The 22,182-nt window shown below is 40.1% G+C and overlaps 1 protein-coding gene across 4 annotated transcripts in view; it reads left to right on the forward strand.

The window, feature by feature from the left end:
* Nucleotides 1–22,182, forward strand: part of dpysl3 (dihydropyrimidinase like 3) — a 64,865-nt gene that overhangs the window by 26,223 nt on the left and 16,460 nt on the right. For all 4 annotated transcript variants that reach the window (XM_084729831.1, XM_084729832.1, XM_084729833.1 and 1 more), the window contains exons 2-9: nucleotides 3,840–3,928; nucleotides 6,525–6,709; nucleotides 9,402–9,566; nucleotides 9,759–9,820; nucleotides 12,217–12,297; nucleotides 15,591–15,659; nucleotides 18,026–18,146; nucleotides 20,682–20,838. In XM_084729831.1, the coding sequence (XP_084585957.1) occupies nucleotides 3,840–3,928; nucleotides 6,525–6,709; nucleotides 9,402–9,566; nucleotides 9,759–9,820; nucleotides 12,217–12,297; nucleotides 15,591–15,659; nucleotides 18,026–18,146; nucleotides 20,682–20,838 (929 nt within the window). The remainder of the gene's footprint in view (nucleotides 1–3,839; nucleotides 3,929–6,524; nucleotides 6,710–9,401; nucleotides 9,567–9,758; nucleotides 9,821–12,216; nucleotides 12,298–15,590; nucleotides 15,660–18,025; nucleotides 18,147–20,681; nucleotides 20,839–22,182) is intronic.

Consider the following 22,182-nt stretch of genomic DNA (forward strand, 5'->3'; position numbering starts at 1 on the left):
TACAAAACTGTATTATGCTTTTTCCTTTTTTTTCTGATGAGAGAAGGAGTGGCTGCAGTTCATTATAGTGATGAAACACTGGGTACACCGCCAGGGGTGTAAATCACTGCACACATGGGCTGATAGGAAATATGGAAGTCCGTCCCTCTTAGCAGGGTGAGATGCTGAGTGATGCCATTTAATAGAGTGTTAATGTATACTGACTCAGCAACCTAATATTGCTGTTTTTTTGTTTTTTGTTTTTTTAAAAAAGGCCCAGAAACAGACCAACAACCTGAAACATTCAGCTTCCAAAGTGCAGAAATGGCATCTTCCCATTCAGAAGCTGGTTTCAAAATTATGTTATTAGATAAATAACTGATCAGCACAACTGTTGAATAAAATTGATTAATTTCAGTCAAATGCATCTGCATGTATATTCCATTACTATGCATTACTAGGACTGCAAGTAACAACTGTTTAAGATGTCATTAGATGTCACCAGACAACTATTTGCTATGTAAAGATATTGTGGAGTATTGGCAAGAGCCAAAATGGTGCCTGCCCATTTACAATCTACAGCTAAATAGTACACTGAAATATGTTTATGAAAACACTTTGAGTGAGAAATATGCAATGTACTTATGTAGTTTTGATCTATATTTGATCGGCAGCACCAAGTTTAAGAGTTTGATCTGTTTTATGAGCAGCATGTGTTCTGATGCACACTGCTGCCCCCAACTTTATTGAGTAAACAGAACGTGCTCTAGAGTAAATGTTGCATACAGAACCTTTAAATCACTGATTTAGAGCTACAACAAATTTTGTTTCATTATTACTTCACAAATTAATTGCTATGTCTCTAAAATGTCAAAAAAAAAAGTTGTTAAAATGTTAAAATTTCCCATAACCTGAAGTGATGTCTTCAGATTGCTTATTTTGTCCAGCCAAAAGTCCAAAACCCAAAGAGTTTTTGGACTGAGTATTTACTATCATAAGTGATAAAGAAAAGCAGGAAATCATCACATTTAAGAAGCTGGAACTAGAAAATATTGGACATTTTTGGACATTATTAACATAGTTGATAGTTAAAGATTGTTTGGTTCATGAATTGCCAGAAAGCAATGAAGAATGCCAATCAGAATTGATGATGATGTCTTCAAATTGCTTGTTTTGTCTAAAAACCCCCCAACTCAGTCTACTGTAGTATCCTATAAGACAAAGAAGTCTTCTGTTTAAAATCCATAATCAAACAAACAGATCGAATAAACAGTTACAGAATAATTCCCTATCGATCAACTAGCTGATTAATTGACCAGTTGTTTCAGCTCTAAACACTTTGCTCCTCTGACTTCTTATTTGAGCCTATATTTTGTGGCCAGCCATTAATCACCAGCTTCATAGTTTGCTCGCAGACCGCCAGTTAACTCCCATCTCTCCACGTATCCCTCCACCCAGTTAGACAACCAGTTGTACACTGAACTAGCTATCCAGTAAGTCAGCAAAACCAGGCGCCCAGTCTCCTCTCCTCTCTCCCTGCAGTCAACCTGTCACCATGACAACGGCCTGCTAGAGTCAGTCCGTGGTGCAGCAGCAGCCGCAGATTTGATGTCTGACTGTGTGGCGTCATGGCAACGCCCAGATCAGGCCATATTACGAGATGTGAGGTTCCTCAGATGTGACAATGCTTTTGCAGTTTGATTTTAGCGCACCAAAGTAGGATGTGCGTATGGATTATTCTCTCATGCAGATTAAAAATGTCCAGCCTCATGAAATGATCAATAATCAAATATTGGCGTTTGTATTCGGTCTGTTGGATAAATTGATTATCCTGTGAAAAATAACATCCACAGTCGGGATCGTTGCGTAACGAAATCTGGATAAACGTGGTAAAGATGTTAATCCGTGATCAGTCCTTAAAAGCAGCTTCAGTTCTGCCTCCAACAGCAAACTGTCGTCCTTCCAAATGTTATCACCGTGACTGGACCAAGTCTTTTTACTGCAGGGGAATGTAAGTTACAGTGAAAGCTGCTCTGTCTGTCTTTGTAAAGACCTCCTAGCTGCTGCTTTTGGGAAAACATGCATGTGATCAAAGTGGCACGCCCAAAATTTAGCCCGTCAGTGTTTGCACCAGTAAATGTTATCTATGCAAGCTGGAAGGCTGATGATGACTGTGAGAATGATGATGATCACAACAAGCATCACTTTGCGTACCAGTAATCTTACATCAGCAGCTGTATTAAATCAGATTGCAATGGGCACACTGATCACAGAGCAGACAGGCAGCAGAGGAAAGCAGTCACACCCTTGCAGCCTTGATGCAAGAAGCACCTCACTGTCTTGCACAGGGCGACACAAACACAACAACATCCAAACATTTGGTGTGGACTATGATGAATGTCATAACATTTCTAATTTAAAACAGGCTGACACACCTATCAGGAAGATTAAATGGTGACACATGTATGACAAATACGCACGAATTCAATTACCAACGATAACACAGAGGTTTTCTATGACTGTGTATGTTTAAGAAGCTACTTTAAAGGGATAGTTCAGATTATTTGACATGGGTTTGTATGAGGTATGAGTCAGTGTATTACCTACAGGAGATGGTGGTTGACATGCTCTCAGTTTGGAGAAGCAGCAGGAATATCAGTGCAGGGAGCTAAGCAATGTACTGCTGCAGACAGGGTCAGCAGCAAAATGTATTTTAGCCACATAAAAAATTTATATCAGTATTGTGAGTACACTATATTTAGAATATTTTTGCTGCTTTACCTTGCCATTAGACAGCCTTTCTTGATGGGAAACTGGCATTATATAAGCCAGATATTGCTCTCTTCAAACCAACCGGTCTCCATTGGCAAAATAATTTTAACCCTCCAGATCACAGGTCTTGCTGGTCTACCGCTGCCCTGACCAGTTAGTTAGTTAGTTTGTGTTATGGTATGACTTTGTTTTTTTAAAGAGGTTAGTTTGGATTGGAGGTCACACAATAACACAAACTAACTAACAGATGAAGGCTGCACTTGCTGTGTTCTGCTCAGTATAATCACTGTTTTTTTTTCTGTGAATGGAGTCGGTTGAGCGAGAGAAAGAAACATTTTTCTTTTGTAATGGTAGTTTTCCATCAGAAAAAGCTATCTGACAGCAAGGTAAAGCAGTGTAAATACTGTAAATATAGAATACACTAAAACTGATGTTGATTTTTATTAAGTGGTCCTTTTTTAGGTGGCTTAAATAGATTTTGTTGCTGACCCTGTCGACAGCAGTACATTGCTTAGCTTCCGTGCCACTACTCTCTGCTTCTCCAGCTTTCTGCTGCTTTCTGGAACGCCATCTGCTAAAGGTAATACACCTCATACAGTCTTGCTTCAGATAATTTGAACTATCCCTTTAAGTCTGCATTGGTGGGACAGTGCTAGATAGGTTGTATTATTTGATGACTCATTCAACGAGGAATCAAGAAAATGTAGATGCAAACGTGGTTTGCTTGCGGGGTGAAATCAAACCACTTTGATGCGTAAGACCACAGGGAGAGCTGAGCAGGGTGGTCCATAGCTAAACTGTACGTGGTGTGTTGAAATGGGACAAGACTGACAAACATGGTCCGTCTCTTCCTAGCCGCGAATGAGTGAATGAATGAAACATTGTTCAACTCCTCTGAGTGGAAAAAGAAGGACATAATCTACAGAGAGACTACAGAGAAATAGGAAAAACACATTGTCCAACTCTAAATATAGATCAAGACTGATCTGGTGTAGTTGATCGTCCTCCAAACTGGATCTTTGATGGAAGAAACTGGCACTGAATCATAACGTTCCTATCTTTCCCTCTTCCCGTCCCTTTCTCTGCAGAGCGACAGGCTTCTGATCAAAGGCGGGAGGATCGTGAACGATGACCAGTCCTTCCATGCCGACATCTACATGGAGGATGGCCTCATTAAGTAAGTCCTCCACTGTCCTCCTTTCTGCTCTGCTTTTATTCACTCCCATTTGCTTTCATCTCTCCTCTCCCTGTAAGGCTCATCATACATTTAATCAGATCGATGATGCAGAAAGTAGATTATTTTGCTGAGAAACACAATTCTTCTCCTTCACATGTGTTCTAAATGTCAAGTACGTCATCCTGGTCGTTCTATCAGATGGCTTGGCGAGCTGAATCTGTGTAAAAGGGAAATTCTGGTTCTGTCCATTTTGACTTTACTCCCAGTTATTGTTGTAGAGATGTGGAACATCTGCATGAATGACATCAACTGGGGCAGGAAACAGCAGTTTACATATTTCCAAAGAACTTCACTGTAACAGAGATCATCTCAATCTGTTTGACTGAAAATAAATGCAGAAAGTAGTCCCCTGGAAATCCCTACTCTATATAGTCCATATTTCCAAAATTTGTTAAACAGAGCATTTTACACACCACACGAAAGAAAATTCCTCTCTCCTCTCAAATTGTCCCTACAACCTGCAGCCTCTCACTGTTGGCTAACGCCAGTAAAATGCTACGCCAGCCAGGACAGAAAGCAGCCCTGTGATCTCCAGCAACAACTTAGCCAATTAATCACCTGAAGATATCGATGAAGTTGTCGATGCCTCATTCAAAATTTGCTGTCCATTAAAGGATGAGTTACACTATTACGCTGGCTGCAGGCTTGCTAACGTTAGCTGCAGTGGGGGGTTCAGGCTATGAAAACGGTGCGCTCTTTAGCCTTTAGTTACACTGTATTCTGAGTTTGTTAGGTGTGTTGTCCTCCTCAGCTTTGCTGCTGTTCGCTCTGACGCCGCTGACTCTCTGCACTTTTTCTCTGTACTCTGTGATACTCTGTCACCCAGATGTGCTCTCAGGTATCAACATTTTCCACTAGCTGATTTAACATCAGCTGGTACTCAGAAGTACTGACAACGTTTGGTACCCAACCCTACCCGCCAAGGTGTCGGGTCGCCTCTGAAAGTTGTACGCCAAATGAAAAATCTACTCGTATTTGGCGCTTGTCAGGTGCAAATTCCTGACTCTGGTTGTAGGTCTCGATTCTTTGCTTCAGTTGTAGATTGTGTTTAGTTGCTCTGATTGGTTATAGGTCATATTTCGTTGCTGTGATTGGTTGTAGGTCACGTTTCATCATTCTGATTGGTTGAAGGTCATATTTCATTGCTCTGATTTTTTGTAGGTCATGTTCAGTTGGTCTGATTGGTTGTAGGTCACGCTTAGTTGCTTTGATTGGTTTTAGGTCACATTCAGTTGCTTTGATTGGTTGTAGGTCTATTTAACTGCATCCAGAGGTATTTTGGTCTGCAGGTGTCGATAAGGCTCTTTGAAATTGGCAATAAACTGAGCGATGCCAGGTTAACAGGTGACATGAGTGAAATTGGTTGAATCGTTCTCAGTGATCCAAACTTTAAATTGAGTGCAAACATTGCTATTATTGTCTAAATGAGCCTAAACTAAATATAGCAGTGTAATTAGCTCTCCCTCTAGAATGAGTGATATAGACACGTCAGAGAATAAATGTATGAGCACAAGCTGCTCAGGCACACTGAATTTAGTGGTCAGTGGGTCAAAGACGAGGGTAGGGTCTTAACAGCCAGTCTCGGCACCAATTCATTGTGCTAGTATGAGCTTGTCCTTGACCCACCAGACAAGACGAGGGAAGTTTGGGCGAATTCTTCTCTCTCTCCCGTCTCTCTGAATCAGTCCGTCCTCTCTGTCACTCTTTTTCCCCCTTCTTCTGTTCTCCCTTGATTTTCCAGTTATAGGCCCTTTGTCCCCCTCCTGCTCCTTTAGTGAAGCAGCTCACAGAGAGAGGCACCCACTGAAAGCCTGGTGTTGCATAATAAACACCCAGATGCCTGCTGGACCATGGGGCTGCTGGCAAACTCACTGAGACATTTGCTTCTGGCTGTCTGTCTGCTCTCGTCTATAAAGTCTGGACAACAGGATTTTTTACCAGGGGTGATTGTTGATGTGTTGACATGGTGACAATGTGCTGCTTTCAGCATGGCTGACTTTGTTTGGGGTCTGTCTAAAGTTACTAAACTTAACTTTTGGAAACACTTTCAATGAAGGTCATGTGTATAATTGACTTTAAGCACATCCATAAGCCATTATAATACATTTCTAAGGCTTTATAAACCCCTTTATTAATGTTCATGTTATTTAAACTACATAGATGCATTGAGGATCTTTCTTTCTCACCATTGTGATATTGTGTAAAAATAACCAGTGCTGTTACTTTGTAACATTGTAACATTACTTTGTAAAATCAATGATTCAAATATCAGTTCAAACAATTTAATTCGATCAATATCTGATTGTGACAATTTTACATATTTAGGATTGACAGAGAAATTGGTTACCTCCTTCACACTTGAATTATATGGTGGAATCTTTTGTTGTTGTTTTAATTTACTTAATATTAACTTATACCAGCTTAATTTTAGTGACATGACTGACATCAAGGGCTTTATTTTTATTGTTGATTAATCACCATTTATTTTCTTGATTAAACGAATAGTTGTTTGACATCATCATCTTCCCCTTGACAGGCAGATCGGGGACAACCTGATTGTGCCCGGTGGGGTGAAGACCATCGAGGCCAATGGGAAGATGGTGATCCCCGGTGGCATTGACATCCACACCCACTTCCAGATGCCGTACCGTGGAACCACAACCGTGGATGACTTCGCCCAGGGATCAAAGTCCGCTCTTGCCGGGGGCACGACCATGATTGGTAAGGACTGGCGGAGAGGTCGTCGACACAATGAAGCTCCAAAAAGAGACCAGAGCTAAAAAGAGAAAAGAGGGAAAGGAGGGGCGAGACCCCAGCAGAGGACAAGAGAAAGGGATGGGAAGCGGTTTTGGGCAACTCTCCAAAAGTGGGCCATACAAAAGATTGAATCCAAGAGGGTGGGATCGGGAAAGGGGGGCACAGAGTGAAACACTGCTCCCACAGAAATACAACACCCGTGTCTGTCTGCGTGCTGGTCTGTGTACAGTGTGGGTTTATATGTACGTGTGCTTCATGTGGCTGAGAGACGCTATCACAGCCAACAGCTGGTAGGCACCACAGTCTCATTAATACCATTAACTTCTTTTGAGCTGGGTGCTACTCTGCTGCTTGTCTGCCAGTGTCTCTGTGTCTCAACAGATACACATTCACTAACAGGCGTGCTACTAAAGTAAGCTCTATTCATGAGCCCCATTCACAGAGGGATTATAATCTAGTGGTCGATGTGTGAGAGAGAAAGTGAAAACATGTACTGTGGCCTTTATCTGACTGTGTATTGTAGACTGTATACGTCCAGCTCTGCTGACAGACGATGTTGTGTTTGAGTGGCAGTGAACAAACAAGTAATTCAGATGGTTGACATAGTAAACAACAGTGTGTTTTTTTAAGACTACAGTTTCCAGCTCTATCCTATTAACATGCAAAGAGCAGATAAGAAGATTAGGTCATCCTTAATGAGATAAATAAGCCAGGTCAGGTGGTGAGCCAGCAGGCGGCCTTATTGTATTACAGCTGAGTAAGATGCAGTGGGATATTTTGTGCACAGTGATGCTGTTGTGTACGATGAAGACTTACTGTCCATGAATAAATTTAAGTGAAAACAGACACAAACTACAAAAGAGTGCAGATCTCCACCAAGCATCCCAAACCTCTTTGTAATCGCCAACATTTTGATTAGTAACTGTAATTTAATTACTTTTTTTGTCAGTAATTTAAGTAAAGTTAAGTAAAAATATATATTTTGTAGTTAAATTAGTAAAGTAGTTACTCTACAGCACTGCTACTATCCTTAGACATTTGTGTGAAATTCTGTCATAATTAGTACAGGAATTTTTAAATTATGGCCAAAATGTGTTTTGAGAGGTCACCATGACCTTGACCTTTGACCTTTGACCACCCAAAATCTGATCAGTTCATCCTTAAGTCCAAGTGGTCATTTGTGTGAAGTTTGAATTTGTTTTTTTTGAGATATCATGTTCACAAGAATGGGATTGCCCAAAAACATAATGCCTGTTGCCGGTGTGGAGGCCTTAAAAAAAGGTGTTTCAAAAATTGTGAATCACAGAGGTCCTCCAGCATATAGTCATGAATGTGCACAAAAAAAGAATATTCACCTTTTACAAAGGCAAACATGTATTCTCTGCTTTTAAATGAATACAGTAAATCATTCAAATGAACACATCCAAGTCTATGAAGTTTGTTATATTTGTAATTTCATGCACTTGAGAATGATACAAATGTACGACACCCTGTCCTTATGTAACCTTGATTCTGATAAGGAAAAACTCCCCCCTAAAAAACCTTTTAACAAGGAAAAATGGAAGAAATCTCAGGAAGAGCAACAGAGGAAGGATCCTTCTCTCATGACAGACATGCAATAGATGTTGTTTATACAGAACAGACAAAAAAAAAAAAAAAAAACACAGTATGAGAAGTTACGGTGACAAAATTACAGATACATGTAAATTGCAAAACATATATGAAGAATATTGATCCAGCAGGATGTATACCAGGGGCTTATTTGCAAAAACAGATTTCTCTTTTGATTTATTTTCCAAAACCATATTTTATGTATCTCTTATTTAAAGTCATCAATCAAACTGGTGTTGGTTTATTCATTTAAGAATTCGGGTTAGGAGGAAATTTTCCAGTCAGCCACCATCGATCCAGCAACCAGCAAACCAATATATTCGCTCAGTTGTGTGGGTCTCTCTCATCCCTCCTGTTTCAGCTGGGAGATGTGAGCTAGCTGCATGTTTGCTATGTCCGATGAATGAACAAAATAAACTCACTAAATTGAACCCCCCAAAATGACAAAAATCCTCCCCAAAAACACCATAAACACACCTGTGTTGAACCTGCTATTTCATGTCAAAATGAAAAAAGTTCTGTAGTTCGAAAAAGTTCTAGAGTTTATACGCTTTATTGAATATTTATGACTTGCAAAACTTCTGAAACACAAGAACTTCAAGATGTTGTGCACCATTACAGTCACCAAAAGCATCTTACTGCACCACTTCACTGTCCCGAACTCTGATTTTAAAAATTGATCGTGGTTACATAACCACAAACAACTGTCTGGAAATATCCGCAGTGGAAGTGGCCCCGGAATTTTTCAAGGACACCCTCGCCCTGACAAAGATGTTCAAAATGTAATGTGACATCTGACAAGGTTGGTCCCCGCTGGCTGAGCACCGCAGGAACTCAGACAGACAGCCGATTATGCAAGATCAACAAGACAGGGAGAGAAAGTAGAAACACCAGCAGACAAATCCTGACATCACCCTGTCTTCATGTCCTGGACTCCCCACCCCGCGCCAACCTCACTCTGTCAACTTTTTATGACCTTTTTTCTCCCTGCAAACTTTTCTTCATCCCTCTGTCCTCTCTCCTCTGTCATCCATCTCTCCTGCAGTGGACCATGTGATCCCAGAGCCTGGCAGCAGCCTGATGGAGGCCTACGACCAGTGGAGGCAGTGGGCCGATGAGAAGGCCTGCTGTGACTACTCCCTCCACGTGGACATCACCCACTGGAACGACAGCATAAAGCAGGAGGTGGACAGTCTCATCAAGGAGAAGGGTAGGCTGTGATGGTGCAACACAACAACACCTTGGAAGTAATGGGACATTCAGGGATTCAAGTTTTTATTTGTTTCTTTTCCACATGGGAAATACATTTTGTCAGGCAAATAAGCAAACCTCCTTTCCATTCTTAAATCAGATGATGTTGAAGATTCATGGTTCTTCTTTGTGTTGTGTTCCTTTGTTACAGGTGTGAACTCTTTCCAGGTCTACATGGCTTACAAGGACTACTACCAGATGAGCAACAGTGAGGTACAGTCACTGTAACTTAGTGCACACTTTACAACATACATTTTTGACATTTGTTTGTTTCTTTCTCTCCTTTCTGGCAGTGAAGAGACAGGAAACAAAAGTCACAGTTCTGCAGTCTGCCTTAGAAAAATCAGATGGGTAACTTCCAAAGTCTTTTTAGCCTTTGGGTGCTGCTATTATTCTAGTGCAGCTCAGCAAGGAAACTGTGTCAGTGGAGACACAGAGCTGCTAAAAAGACTGTAACTTTGAAAGATTTTTACTTTAATTGTGCTGTCAGACTACTGTCAACCCAAATATTAGCTTTACACAGAATGAGGAATGTGGCTTTTGTGCTCCATTAGTTATATTGGAATGGTTATGAAGGGATTGCATCAAACAATAAAAACCCAAATGGTGTGATATTATATTTATTTCACAGTGTGCCATTTAAATATCATGATCTTATATAAGCAATCTCCCATCAGGGTAACAATTCAAAATAAAGTCTTTGCAATAGTTAGTTAAGGTAATAGGGCCAGTCTAAGTCCATATAAAGATGCTTATTAACTTTATTAAGTGTAAATTAGACTATGTAAGTGTTAATAATAGCATCATAAACATGTTTATTAGATAGACTACTTAAGAACATTAATAAACGCCTAATTGTTTCTAACAAGTTTGCAGACACAATGCTTTACTCCAGCAGTGTTTTTCACACTAACAAAATAAACCCGACCTTCAGTCGGCATGAGGGTGAGAAGATAATGACTGAATTTTCATTTTTGGGTGAACTAGCTCTACAAACAGCCTACAAACTGTTATGAAGTGCTTTTAAATGTCATAATCTAACATTAATTGTGTTTATAATGCTATTATTAACACCTAATAATGTTCAGAGTTTCCCCCAGTGTACTGCCCACCAGGCCTAAACATTTTTTAAACAACAGTTACATTCATGTGGTTTGGTTGGAAACATAGATGTAATGGTTGGGAAACCAACCAGCAACTTCTGTTGGTTAAAACATAAATGCACTAAAGAGAATCGAAGTCCCTCCTCTTACGGTGTCCTCCATGGGGACTTATTTGGCGAAAAATGGTCAACGGCAAGAGACAGTTATTTCACCCTGTTTGAATTGTGCCGTGAATTACAAATATGATGTTTGTCAGTTTGAAAGATAATTGTACAAGACATGAAAGGCACAATTTAATTTGTTTTGTTGTTGTTGGATAAATTACCTATTTATAACACCACATTATATTCATAGTAATATTTTCAAATCTTTACTTAGCTCGTAGCGCTGACTCAATGCAGGGCCCTGTGAAAACTGTATTATGGCTTTTCTCAGCACCATGATTACGTCCATGCTTGTGTTATCACCAAAATTACAGGGCCCTACCTCAGTGCTGCCACCAGTCTGTCTCTGGTCCACACTGCGTCCCCATCAAGAAAGACACTCAGCTCCCTGGCCTAACAACTTTGCTTAGGGACACCTGATGTTAATAAGCATCTTATAAGGGCTTATATAATAACTAACGCTCATTAAAAGGAGCTTAATATAAAGCATTACCAGTAAGGGTAATTGCATTCAGTGTAATCCATTACTGCTGACATGTTAAGGAACTGAGTCGTAAAGAAGCATGAAAACATTCCAATGGCTGTGCTTTAAGACACTGCGTCTTAAAAAGTGCGTAAATTATGACCTTTACTTGGCACGACTTTATGGTCTCAGGAAGTTCTCAATTTGTTTTGCATGCCAAGAGACAGATCTGCAACCCGGAGTAAGAGGCCTTTGCAAAATATGATATCAGTAGACGTGGGAAACCTGCACTTAACCTGTGAATATCATGCTTTGATGGTCAGTGCCGCTTCAGGTTTTCCTGTACAGCTTGCAGAACTCCTTGCCTCCCTGCTAAAAGTGGCATGGAAAGTTTTAGTAAAACATGAATCTTTTTCTCTCCCCTGAAACACCCTGTCCTTATGTAACTTCTAACCTGTGATGTACCGTATAGCGTAAGTTCACACTGCAAGTCAGGCTGGTAAATGTTGAAAAACAAAAGTCCAGACGGTGTGAGGGAGGGACCTCGTGTTCCTCATGCAGCCGTGGATAATGCGGTTGGTCAGAGGAGCACATGAGGAAACTGAAATAGTCCAGCTTGAAAAACTGATGTCATGCAGATCGCCGAGGAACTGTGGCGCAGCAACATAACAACAACTGCAGCTCATCCCACATGAGTTTAACCATTTCTGGAGACCACACACAATAATTGCAGTGTGTCGTGGTAGACATCATGTAAATTGTGGGCTTCTTTTAAATTGTGGCTTGAGGGTGACCCCTTGGATAAAAAGGAGTGTCTGATTCTTGTGTAAACAGCCAGACAGGGTTTTAAATATAAAACTGTAATTTCTCCTCCTCCAGCTCTATGAGGTCTTTACCTTCCTGGCAGAGAGGGGAGGCATCGCTCAGGTCCACGCTGAGAACGGCGAGATCATCGCTGAGGTAAGAATGAAGATAAATAAACTGACAGAAACAGCTCTTGAACTTTTCTGCCTCATATTCTTTACCACCCTCTCTCTTTAATTACTTGCCTCGTGTCCAAATCTGTGATCTGTTTTAGTTTAATGTGATTTATTTCAGTTCACCTTTCTAGTGGAGCCTTATCGCAGTGGATCTCCACTACCTGCAGACTAAACACACTGTCACTGATGAGAGGGGGAATGTGTTTCCTGCACGACGGTAATGTGTGGGTGTAGTATACACTGTGGACAAATGAAAGTGAATGAAGCATAATAGTTGGTGGATTGAGAGGGTTGGTATTAGTCAGAGCTCTGGATCAGGCCTGGATTCTGTCACTGTGTTGGGTCTGATTCATCACAAATCCCAGCTCTCCTCTCCAGTCTTAAACTTGGATTTTGAGGGAGTCTGATTTCCATCAGCTTTAAGACCAAATATGTCATGACCTGACTTTGCTTTAGATCTCCTGAGATAAAGAGGCCTTGTTTAGTCCGGTGTGTGATGAATGTTGTTAGTGACAACCACCATATACTGGAAACATGGGTCTAAATGCCTAAAGCTGCAGTTATACTTATGACCACTAGATGCTTGCTGGAGGAAAACTGACTTTTACTTCTTAATGTCCCCACAAAATTTACGTCTCATTAGTAATTGTGTCTTGAAAAGCATTTTTCCATTAAGGTAACGCTTTCAATGATGCCCATGTCCGTAGTGCATTATAATGATTTATAAACACATCTACCACGCATTTTACTGCACTGACAGCAATGTTTAATTATTGCTATAACTACACTAAAAAATCATTACTTTATAATAATAACCACAATACAGTATAAAGATTTGTATAATGGCTTATGAGGTCAAGTATTATTATCACAATTTCTGGTCATTCACCTTTTTTTTAAGCAAGGATCATAGTGTAACAATTATCATAATTGTAATACAGTATAAAGATTTTAAAATGCCTTATAATCACTGTTATAATGAATTATAATTTAACTATATGTTACTCTAAGTGGTCATTGGGTGCTTTAGGTAAAGAAATTCCTGAGGTATAGGCAGATCTAGTATATTAATAGCAGGTTATATGTTACATTTTTGGTTTAAGTTAAGTTAGAAAAATAAACCTATGCTAGAATAACATGCAAAACAATGTGAGATTAATTTATTGTTTTAAAAGGTCCTAACAGAAACTGGGTATTCCAGTTTGACATGCTTTGATGATGAGCTACTTAATGTTGGACATTTACACTTTAATAATGTAAAGTTTCCCCAAATATATAGTTGTAATACATTATTACATATCTAATGCATTATAATCACATTATAATACATTGTAATAGACTATAATGTGTTATAATATTGTTCAAATGGATTACAACTATGAGAATTATAATACACTATAATCCTTGCAAAAAAAGAGTCAGAGTGACCAGCAATTATAAAGTTTTACGATACTTGACCTTGTAAGTGATTCTAAAATGCTTTATAATGTTTTATGACCATTATTATGAAGCATTATTAATATTTATGTGTGCTTTTAATAGTAATTACATTGCTATGGGCACAGTTGTGAGAGTTAAATGCATCATAGATGTGGGCATCACAGACTTTTTTTTTTACTGACTACCTCCTCCATATAGATTTTGGAAACACTGAGTAAAGCAGCACGAACCTTCCAGAGTTTTCCAAACAAACGCTTGTCTCTGAGTCCGACCTAAAACTCAATAGAAATGAACCCAGTGGGTTTTCAGCTGTGGTAGCTACCTGTATACACATCTACTTCTGGGAAAAACTTGGCTGGCTAACGTTAACGTTGAGTGCTATAACCATTTATCTTCAGTAATAACAAACATTCATCACTAATTGTTTCATATATTGCATGATTAAAGTATTTGGTCCAGATGGCCTCTCCTACTTGATTGTTGGGCGGTGAAACAGTCTCCAGCACCGCAATGTTGATCGGAGCCACAAATTTGCTTGTTGTAGTAACACAGCTGGGATCGCTCTCATCTCTGGACACGTCAGGATTTTCCAAGTCTGTCATCAACAGGTCCCACTCCTAGCAGCAGAGTTTTCCTCCTCGGAGAGCTTTGGGGAGCTGTGACCACATGAACACCAAAAGGTTCTTGAGTTACAAGTTGTCTCGCAGATACTTGTCTGTGTGCCGTGAATGGAACAAATATGGTCGGCCATCGGTGTGAGATGACTCACGTTCGTCCATTTGATAACCAGCCATGGCCTTCCTTTCTCTTGTTCTTTGCTTGCCATGCACACACTTACTCAACCACGAGCCACAGCTTCACATATGTAAACAAACCAGCATGTTCTAGGCAGCTAGCTTGGGTAGCTGGCTGAAGGAGGTCTCTTGGAAGTTAGCTACAATAGCTAGGGGAGCTAATGTCTGTGGTACTTTTTATCAGACTCGGTGTGCAAGATGTACAAAGATTTATTAGCAGGATATAATATTCATAAGTGTGTTTTCATCACCTAAAAATGAGATTTGTTGTGTTTTTGTTGCCTCGGAAGGAGCCTTTTGTATCTACAGAGGGCACAAAGTTCACAAAGTTTGACATGTTTCAGTAGCCCAAGTTTCACACCCTCTGTAGTTTCTCCTACATGTTGAAGTGTTTGCAGTTTACAAATAGATTAGATAAGAGTACATTTTGTGGATCTCATTTGGCAAACACCTCATCTCTCCTCTTCTATACTTCATTGTGGCCTGCATTCGATTGATAACATTGCTTTTGTTTTTCTTCTTCTTTTCCACTGTTCTGCAAAATTGTAGCCATATGCTGAAGTTTATTTGAAAAGCTTTAAAAGGCTTGCTCATCTAGTTATGCATAGTTTTTTTTGTTTTTTTTCCATTTTCCCGTGTCTCTATGATGGCAAATTTAGCATGACCCAAAGTCAGCATGGTCAAATTATGAGAATAAAACTCAGGTAGAGAAATGCTGTAATCACAGATGCTATCTCCGAGTGTCGCCATGCAGGGGTCAGCTTTGCACAGAAGTGCAGCCAAAACTTTCGGGAGGTAAGTCCACATGTATAGATAGACCCGTGGATTCCCACAGTCTTCTGTGTGTGGGCTGACCCAGATGACAAAACTGTTGCTCATATCCTTGACACAGGCACAAAGAAGCAGAAACAGAATATCATTTTGGAGCGTGACCAAAACCTTACATCACCCCGAGCACTCAAACCGCCAAAGCTCTCCTGCATACAGAATCTATAAACCAAACAGCTAACGGCCTGCTTTTTGCATGTTTGTTTAACAGGAGCAGGCCCGCATGCTGCAGATGGGTATCACTGGACCAGAGGGACATGTGCTGAGCAGGCCAGAAGAGGTAGTATATTTGTTTTAATACATTTGACATGGTATGTTTCAACCTGTGTCATGCCTTGATGATCTTCCTTTAGGGAATGTTAGCTCTGTGTTGGTATGTGTAATATTAAAGTCCTGCCAGTTTGGCCTCGAAAGAACAAGATTTTAATCTCCAGACACCATCCTGGTTAAATAAAATCCAAATGTTAAAACAAAAAGTACAAACAGCAGTGCAAACACGGCCACATACACACGCTCACATTGTCCACCATGACGTTCTTGGACCGGTCGTCACACACACATTGTTCTTGTTACACACATGTGGTTTCAGACACATTAGAGGCGTTGGGTGAAAATTCTCTGGTTCCCCCAATTGTTGCTGTTAATGTTCCTTCAACAAACAGAAAAATGAGAGCCATGCTCTCGACTCAGCGACTCGTCTGCCTTCAGCTTGACTGGGTTTTTCCGCTCTGCGGTGCAGCGTGGTGAAACCGTCCCACCAGTCTCACAGTGTCGTGCAGTTAAGTGGAGTCTTAAGAATCAAAAGCGCGGTAATATAATTTAATTGAGCAGCAGCCAAGTTGGATTTAGTGTTTTATCAGTGTCTGGTGTCCTGTTTGGTTTTAATTTGTTGGTTATTGGTCCCAGGTTGAGCTTGTGGACTAGAACACAATAATCAGTGTTTGCGTCACCTTGAAAACTGCAAAACACATGTAGGGGACAGTCATCTCATCTGGATGTACGCTTGGCTTTCTGCTGGCAACTTCTTTTTAACCATTTCATATCGAGTTGTTTGTTGTTCTTGCTCATTGACTTTCATATACATGGAAAAATAATAATAAGTAATCACAGTACATTGCCAGGTGATTGTGGACCAATATGTTTCTGAACATGTCTGCTTTAATGCATATTATGGATTTTATTGTGAATATTGATTTATTTTATAATCTTAAACTAGGAAAATGGACAAATGGGTCTGAGGTGTTCTTGTCTGACCTCTCCAAATCATTAATATTTGTTTGCTATTCTCATGAAATTACTTTCAAATGTACCACAACTGCAATTCCCAAAAACTTTGGATGCTGCATAAAACTTAAATAAAAGCAGAATGACTTGCAAATTCCTTTTCACCTTTATTCGGTTAAGATATTTCGTGTTAAAACTGATAAACTTTAATGTTTTTATAAATGCTCATTTTGAATTTGATGCCTTTGACCTCGAGGCAGCACTGCATTCAAAACATGGATGTATGAAGAATAAGCTCAGGATCATTTCAGGAAACGCTTGTTGGTTAACACAGTTTATCACAACGTCCAGAAACGTTGCCGACTTTTCAGGGCCTGAGCTCGTCTGAGACAGACTGATGCAAAGTTTCCTGTGGTGTGACGAGTCCACATTTCATTATTTTTGGAAATCATGGACGTTGTGACCTTCCAGGCTGAAGAGGAAAAGGACAGTCTAGGCTGCTACCAGCACAAAGTTCAAAAGTCAGCCTCTGTGATGGTATGGGGGTGTGTTAATGCCCATTGCATCATGGGTAACTGTCACATCTGTGAAGGCCCCATTGCTGTGCACAATGCTGAAAGGTACATACAGGTTTTAGAGCAACATATGCTGCCATCCAGACAGTGTCTTCAGACTGCCCTGCTTATTTCAGCAAGACAATGTCGAGACACCTTCTGTGTGGCTCCATAGTAAAAGAGTTGAGTTTGGCTGCAGTCCGGACTTGTCTCTCATTGAAGACTTTCACTTCCAAAACTTTTACAATTGAATGTTATTGATCTCACACTGTTTTGGAACATGTTGCAGGCACTGCATAAATGCAAAAATGGAAAGTTTGGCAGGCTAAGCAAGAGTATCTAAGGAGGGCGGTGCTTAGCGAAGGGTCAATTACGTTATGCTTAAAGGTTATTATGGAAGTTTGGCTCTATGACAGAATTAACTGCCTACTTTAATGCCTGCCACCAGGTCGGATTCTCCTTAAAATCAGATTAAATGATTTACAGCTTGCAGACATTTTCCTAGGTTAAGTTAGCTAGTTAAAAAGAAGAATCAGAAGATGTTTCTTTAGATATTTTTATTTTTGACATTATATTTGTGGTTATGGCGGTGGAAACACTACCGCTTTTGTCCACAGGGGCATCAAAAATTGACACAATATGAAAGTTCCTTGTTAGTATCTTCAACAACCCTAAATCAATGTAACTGAATAAATGATGTTAAAATTATAAGCTTCCACCTGTCATTTTGGTTGAAAATGATTTATTTAAATAATACGGCTCCAGAAATACATAATTTGATGTGGTTAAGATATTTGAAGTTTATTTGAGGAACTCCTAATGGGAAAACCATTTCCAAGTCAACCGCAATGTCCTGTCCCTTCTGTAGCTGGAGGCAGAGGCGGTGTTTCGTGCCATCACCATCGCCAGCCAGACCAACTGTCCTCTCTATGTGACCCGGGTCATGAGCAAGAGCGCTGCTGACATCATCTCACAGGCCCGGAAAAAAGGTAAAGATCAGCATTCAGGCTTTCAAAGGGGTAGGGATTTTATGTGATATTTACAAAAAGGCTGTAGAGGAACGAGACCCCTCTCCCACCATGTGAATAATCGCATCACCAAGAGCAGAGTGATTAGATTAAAAGGATCACAGCTTATCTCTGACAGAAAACCTCGTAGCCCAGATGCTTGCTTCAGATTTATCCAATTTGTGAGTTTCATCTCTGGATATTGACTACTTTATTCTGAGGAGACTGCAGTGCTTTAGTACATTGTTAGAGTAAAACAGTAGAAGAGTAAAGACTATTGTTGCATTCATGGGTGCCGACCTGGGCTGCGTTTCTGCCAAAAGAAACATGTGTCTGGTGATATTAATACTTACTATATTTATCAAAACTATGATGAACATAATGTAAACTGCTCGTGCTCCATGCAGCTTGACCTTCGTTACAGCTGGGAGGATGACATGCTATGTTTAATGTCTGTGATCTGTCACTGTCTGACTGAAATGTTAGCTTTAGTGGGTCTAATAAAGTCAGCGATGACTCAAAGATAAGAAGCAAAGCTCTGAAAAAGCTCTCACTCACTTGGTGTGAGATTTCGGATGAATTCTGCAGGAGAATTTGGCCGTCTGTGAGAGCTGCATACTCGTTCACAGAGCACACACTTTGCATCTTTTAAGTATTTCCACCTAAAGCTGATGGCACAAGTCATGTTGTTAATCTAATTCAGATGGTAGAGCCATAAGTTGCTGTGCTTACTACATTTAGCATCAGAAGTGTTTGACTTTGTGCTTGTTAGTTAATTAAAGCACTTGTTGTGCTCAGATCAAAACACACACTGTGCCTCATCACGTAAATTAAATATAAAGAATAATATAGCACATGCAATGACTTTATTTGTGGTACTTTCAAACTCCAATTAATTTCCCTTTTACAGCTGTATTTTTTCTTGCTTTTCTTTAGGATTGGACCCCCATGTTTAACTTTAAAGGGATAGTTAACCCAAAAATAAAAGCGTAAAGTGCCTCCATACTGCTTGTCTGGTGTAATCCAACGCTCCTAAAGGCCCAACATTCCAACTTGATAAAAAACATGTAATTTACACCATGTTTTTAGCCTGAAGCTTCACTGTAGGTCCTTAGCTTGGAGCCACATTCACGTACACACCGTCTGAACTGGGTGTGTGTGGTGTGAGGGTGTCGGGACTTTAGAAGACTCTCCAAGCAGGCAGTATGGAGGCATTTCATTTGTTCAGTTGTTTTTATGTTTGAAAGCTGGTCAACATTCACTGACACTGTTTGGGAGATTCTGCAGTGCTGTTTCCCTGTGTTTTACTGACTTAACAAAATGAACCCGCCCCTTAGTCGGCATTAGGGTGAGTAGACAATGACTGAATTTTCATTTTTGGGTGAACTATCCGTTTAATGAGGCATAAAACCCAATGCCCCCCCCACAGATGTCGCCTATGGCTGCATCATCTGCAAACAGTCTTCAGCACGTGTTGCTCATTCAGATAAGACAAAACATGATGTTCAGTCCATCTTATAATCTTGTTTACAACATTTACATGTTTTTCTCATTTTGCATAATGCTTGTGAATTCTTGGTGCTTAAAACAGTACAAAAAAACAGCAAATTTGCCTTAAAACCAATGTATAGTCTAGACAAGAACAGCAGAGATGAGTTTTAGACATAACTTCCTTGCTGCTTATTTTGTGCTGTGAATATTTCCTTGGTATTTGACTCACCGGTTGCCATCTTTCTGTCTGATTTCTGAGACGTTTGGAATGCACTTATCAGCATCACTGCACCTATGCCCTTATATGATGATTTTACTGTCTTTCCTGAAGCTGCTGATGTACACGGGCTTCGGCTCTGCTTGGCATAATGAAAAAGATGCTATTCTCAGAGCTTTGTCATTCAGGTCTTCTCTTTGGTTCAGTTACACAGAACATTCCTCACAGACCTCAGACAGAGTAGAGGGGAACGGAGGGTCTGCTTGGCTGTGATGAATGGTGAAATATACAGTTTTTGAGAATGGAATGCGGAAAACCGGAGAAGGCAGAAAAGAAGAATGTGTGTTTGGATTTCTTTGCTGACCTCAGAAGCACTTCCTTGTGCAGTCGTGTACTGTACAGCCTTAATGGGCCTGACACCTCTGTTTGGATCTAATCCCAAGCTTTTACATTTAAACCAGCGGGGACATCAAACAGCGAGCAAAGGACCATGAAGACATGCGAGAACAGACCGTAATCAAACCCTGGCTCATCGCGCACGGAAGGACAAGCTCAGCTACAATTGAGCCAAAGCGAAATTTGCGCGTTGCCAGGGTTTGGCTTTTCGGAGATTAGGCGTGGTTCCTCTCATGCAAACACTCAGATGAATTAACCAAAGCTTTTAGTGAGATTAAACTGCTGACAAATTAATCAGGCTTGATTGATGGAACCGGTGTTTTTTGACAATGCCAAGAATCACTAAAATAAATCAATGTGATACACTATACACTGGATACTTGAACAGATCTTTACCGTCATTTTTATTCCAGGAAATGTTGTGTTTGGGGAGCCAATCACGGCCAGCCTGGGGACTGATGGGACGCATTACTGGAGCAAGAACTGGGCCAAGGCAGCTTCTTTTGTAACATCACCTCCTCTCAGCCCTGATCCCACCACTCCAGACTATCTGAACACACTGCTGTCCAGGTGCGTGTCACAGCACCTCCCTCTGGTTGGGTAGCTGACCTGTTTATCATCTTTACTTTACTGGATTTTAATATAATGTACACATCACAGCACAAGGCAAAGCAGTATCCAGTATATTTAAAGTGTAGATACTGGTCCTGTTCACGTAAATCCTTACGCAAATCACACACTGCTAATGCTAAACAGTAACATGTTTTCAACTCCAGTGTTACCATACATGCTTGTATAGCAACAAATAAAGCATGACTGATTTAATTACAAGGCTTGGCTGAAACTTTTCCCTTTACTCTTCAGCCATTCCCTCATTAGAGTGCAGTCTTATTGAACTAGGTCATTGCCGTCACTTGGGAATCTAAAAGGCACGGATGTATAATAAATATTCTTGAATAAAAGTTGTTTGTAATAGGTGTAACTGATGTGTTAATATGGTGCAGGAGCTAATGTTTATGTGACCTTCTGTACACCTGTTGAATATGAATATGACCTCACTCAAAAGGCAGAGGCAGTCGTCAAATTGGCAAATGTAACAGAAAAAGATAAGAAAGATTAAATTAATGTGTAAGTAAATGCAGCATAAAATAATGAGAGGCGAGGAAACAATCCTGGCTTATTCAGACAACTAATGGTGTATCATTTCAAAAACATTTTTATATCAGATCTGATAAAGTGTCCATAAAGGTGAAATGGTTTTGCCAAATTGTACTCATTTCTGAGAGTATATACTATGTTCTTGTCAAGTGGAATGCAGCTATTAATTTCCCAAAACCAGCTACGTAGCTATGAGGAGATGAGAATCAGACTTTCATGTTGTTGCTGTTCACTTCCTGGTAGCTGTTTCTAAAGAACTTTTTAGAAAGTTTTCAAAAATGTGCTCTTATGGTTGTATGATTCCCCTGCAAATCTCCAAATCTGCAGATCCAAAGGGAAGGTAAATCTTGTTAGTTTTGTCATAAAGTCATCTATCTCTCTATCCCACATCTAAAACACATATTTGAAACTTCAGGGTTGTATTTAGGTGAACTCTATTAATGCCTTTTACTGAATAATTAGAAAACTCCATTTAGTTAAATAAATGCATGAAACTGGAGTTGTGCATTTTTGAGTTGCTCATGATAAATTGCGTTGGACTTCCTCTGGCAAGTGAGTTCAAGCGTCATATGTAAACAGGAAACATTAGTAATGGTTTGGACTGGAAGGACAATTTCTGGCACGAGGCGTCTTTAAATCACTCACAGTCCTTGTTTTGATTTGTCGTGCGTGTCCTGTTAAAGTAAATAAACATTTGTCTTTTTGACTGCTGATATAGTTCTATCTTAACTCTGAATTTTCATGTTTCTTTTTTTT

This window comes from Lutjanus erythropterus, chromosome 11 (assembly GCF_056507025.1).
Source record: "Lutjanus erythropterus isolate fLutEry1 chromosome 11, fLutEry1.hap2, whole genome shotgun sequence".
In the NCBI taxonomy this organism is placed as follows: Eukaryota; Metazoa; Chordata; class Actinopteri; order Lutjaniformes; family Lutjanidae; genus Lutjanus; species Lutjanus erythropterus.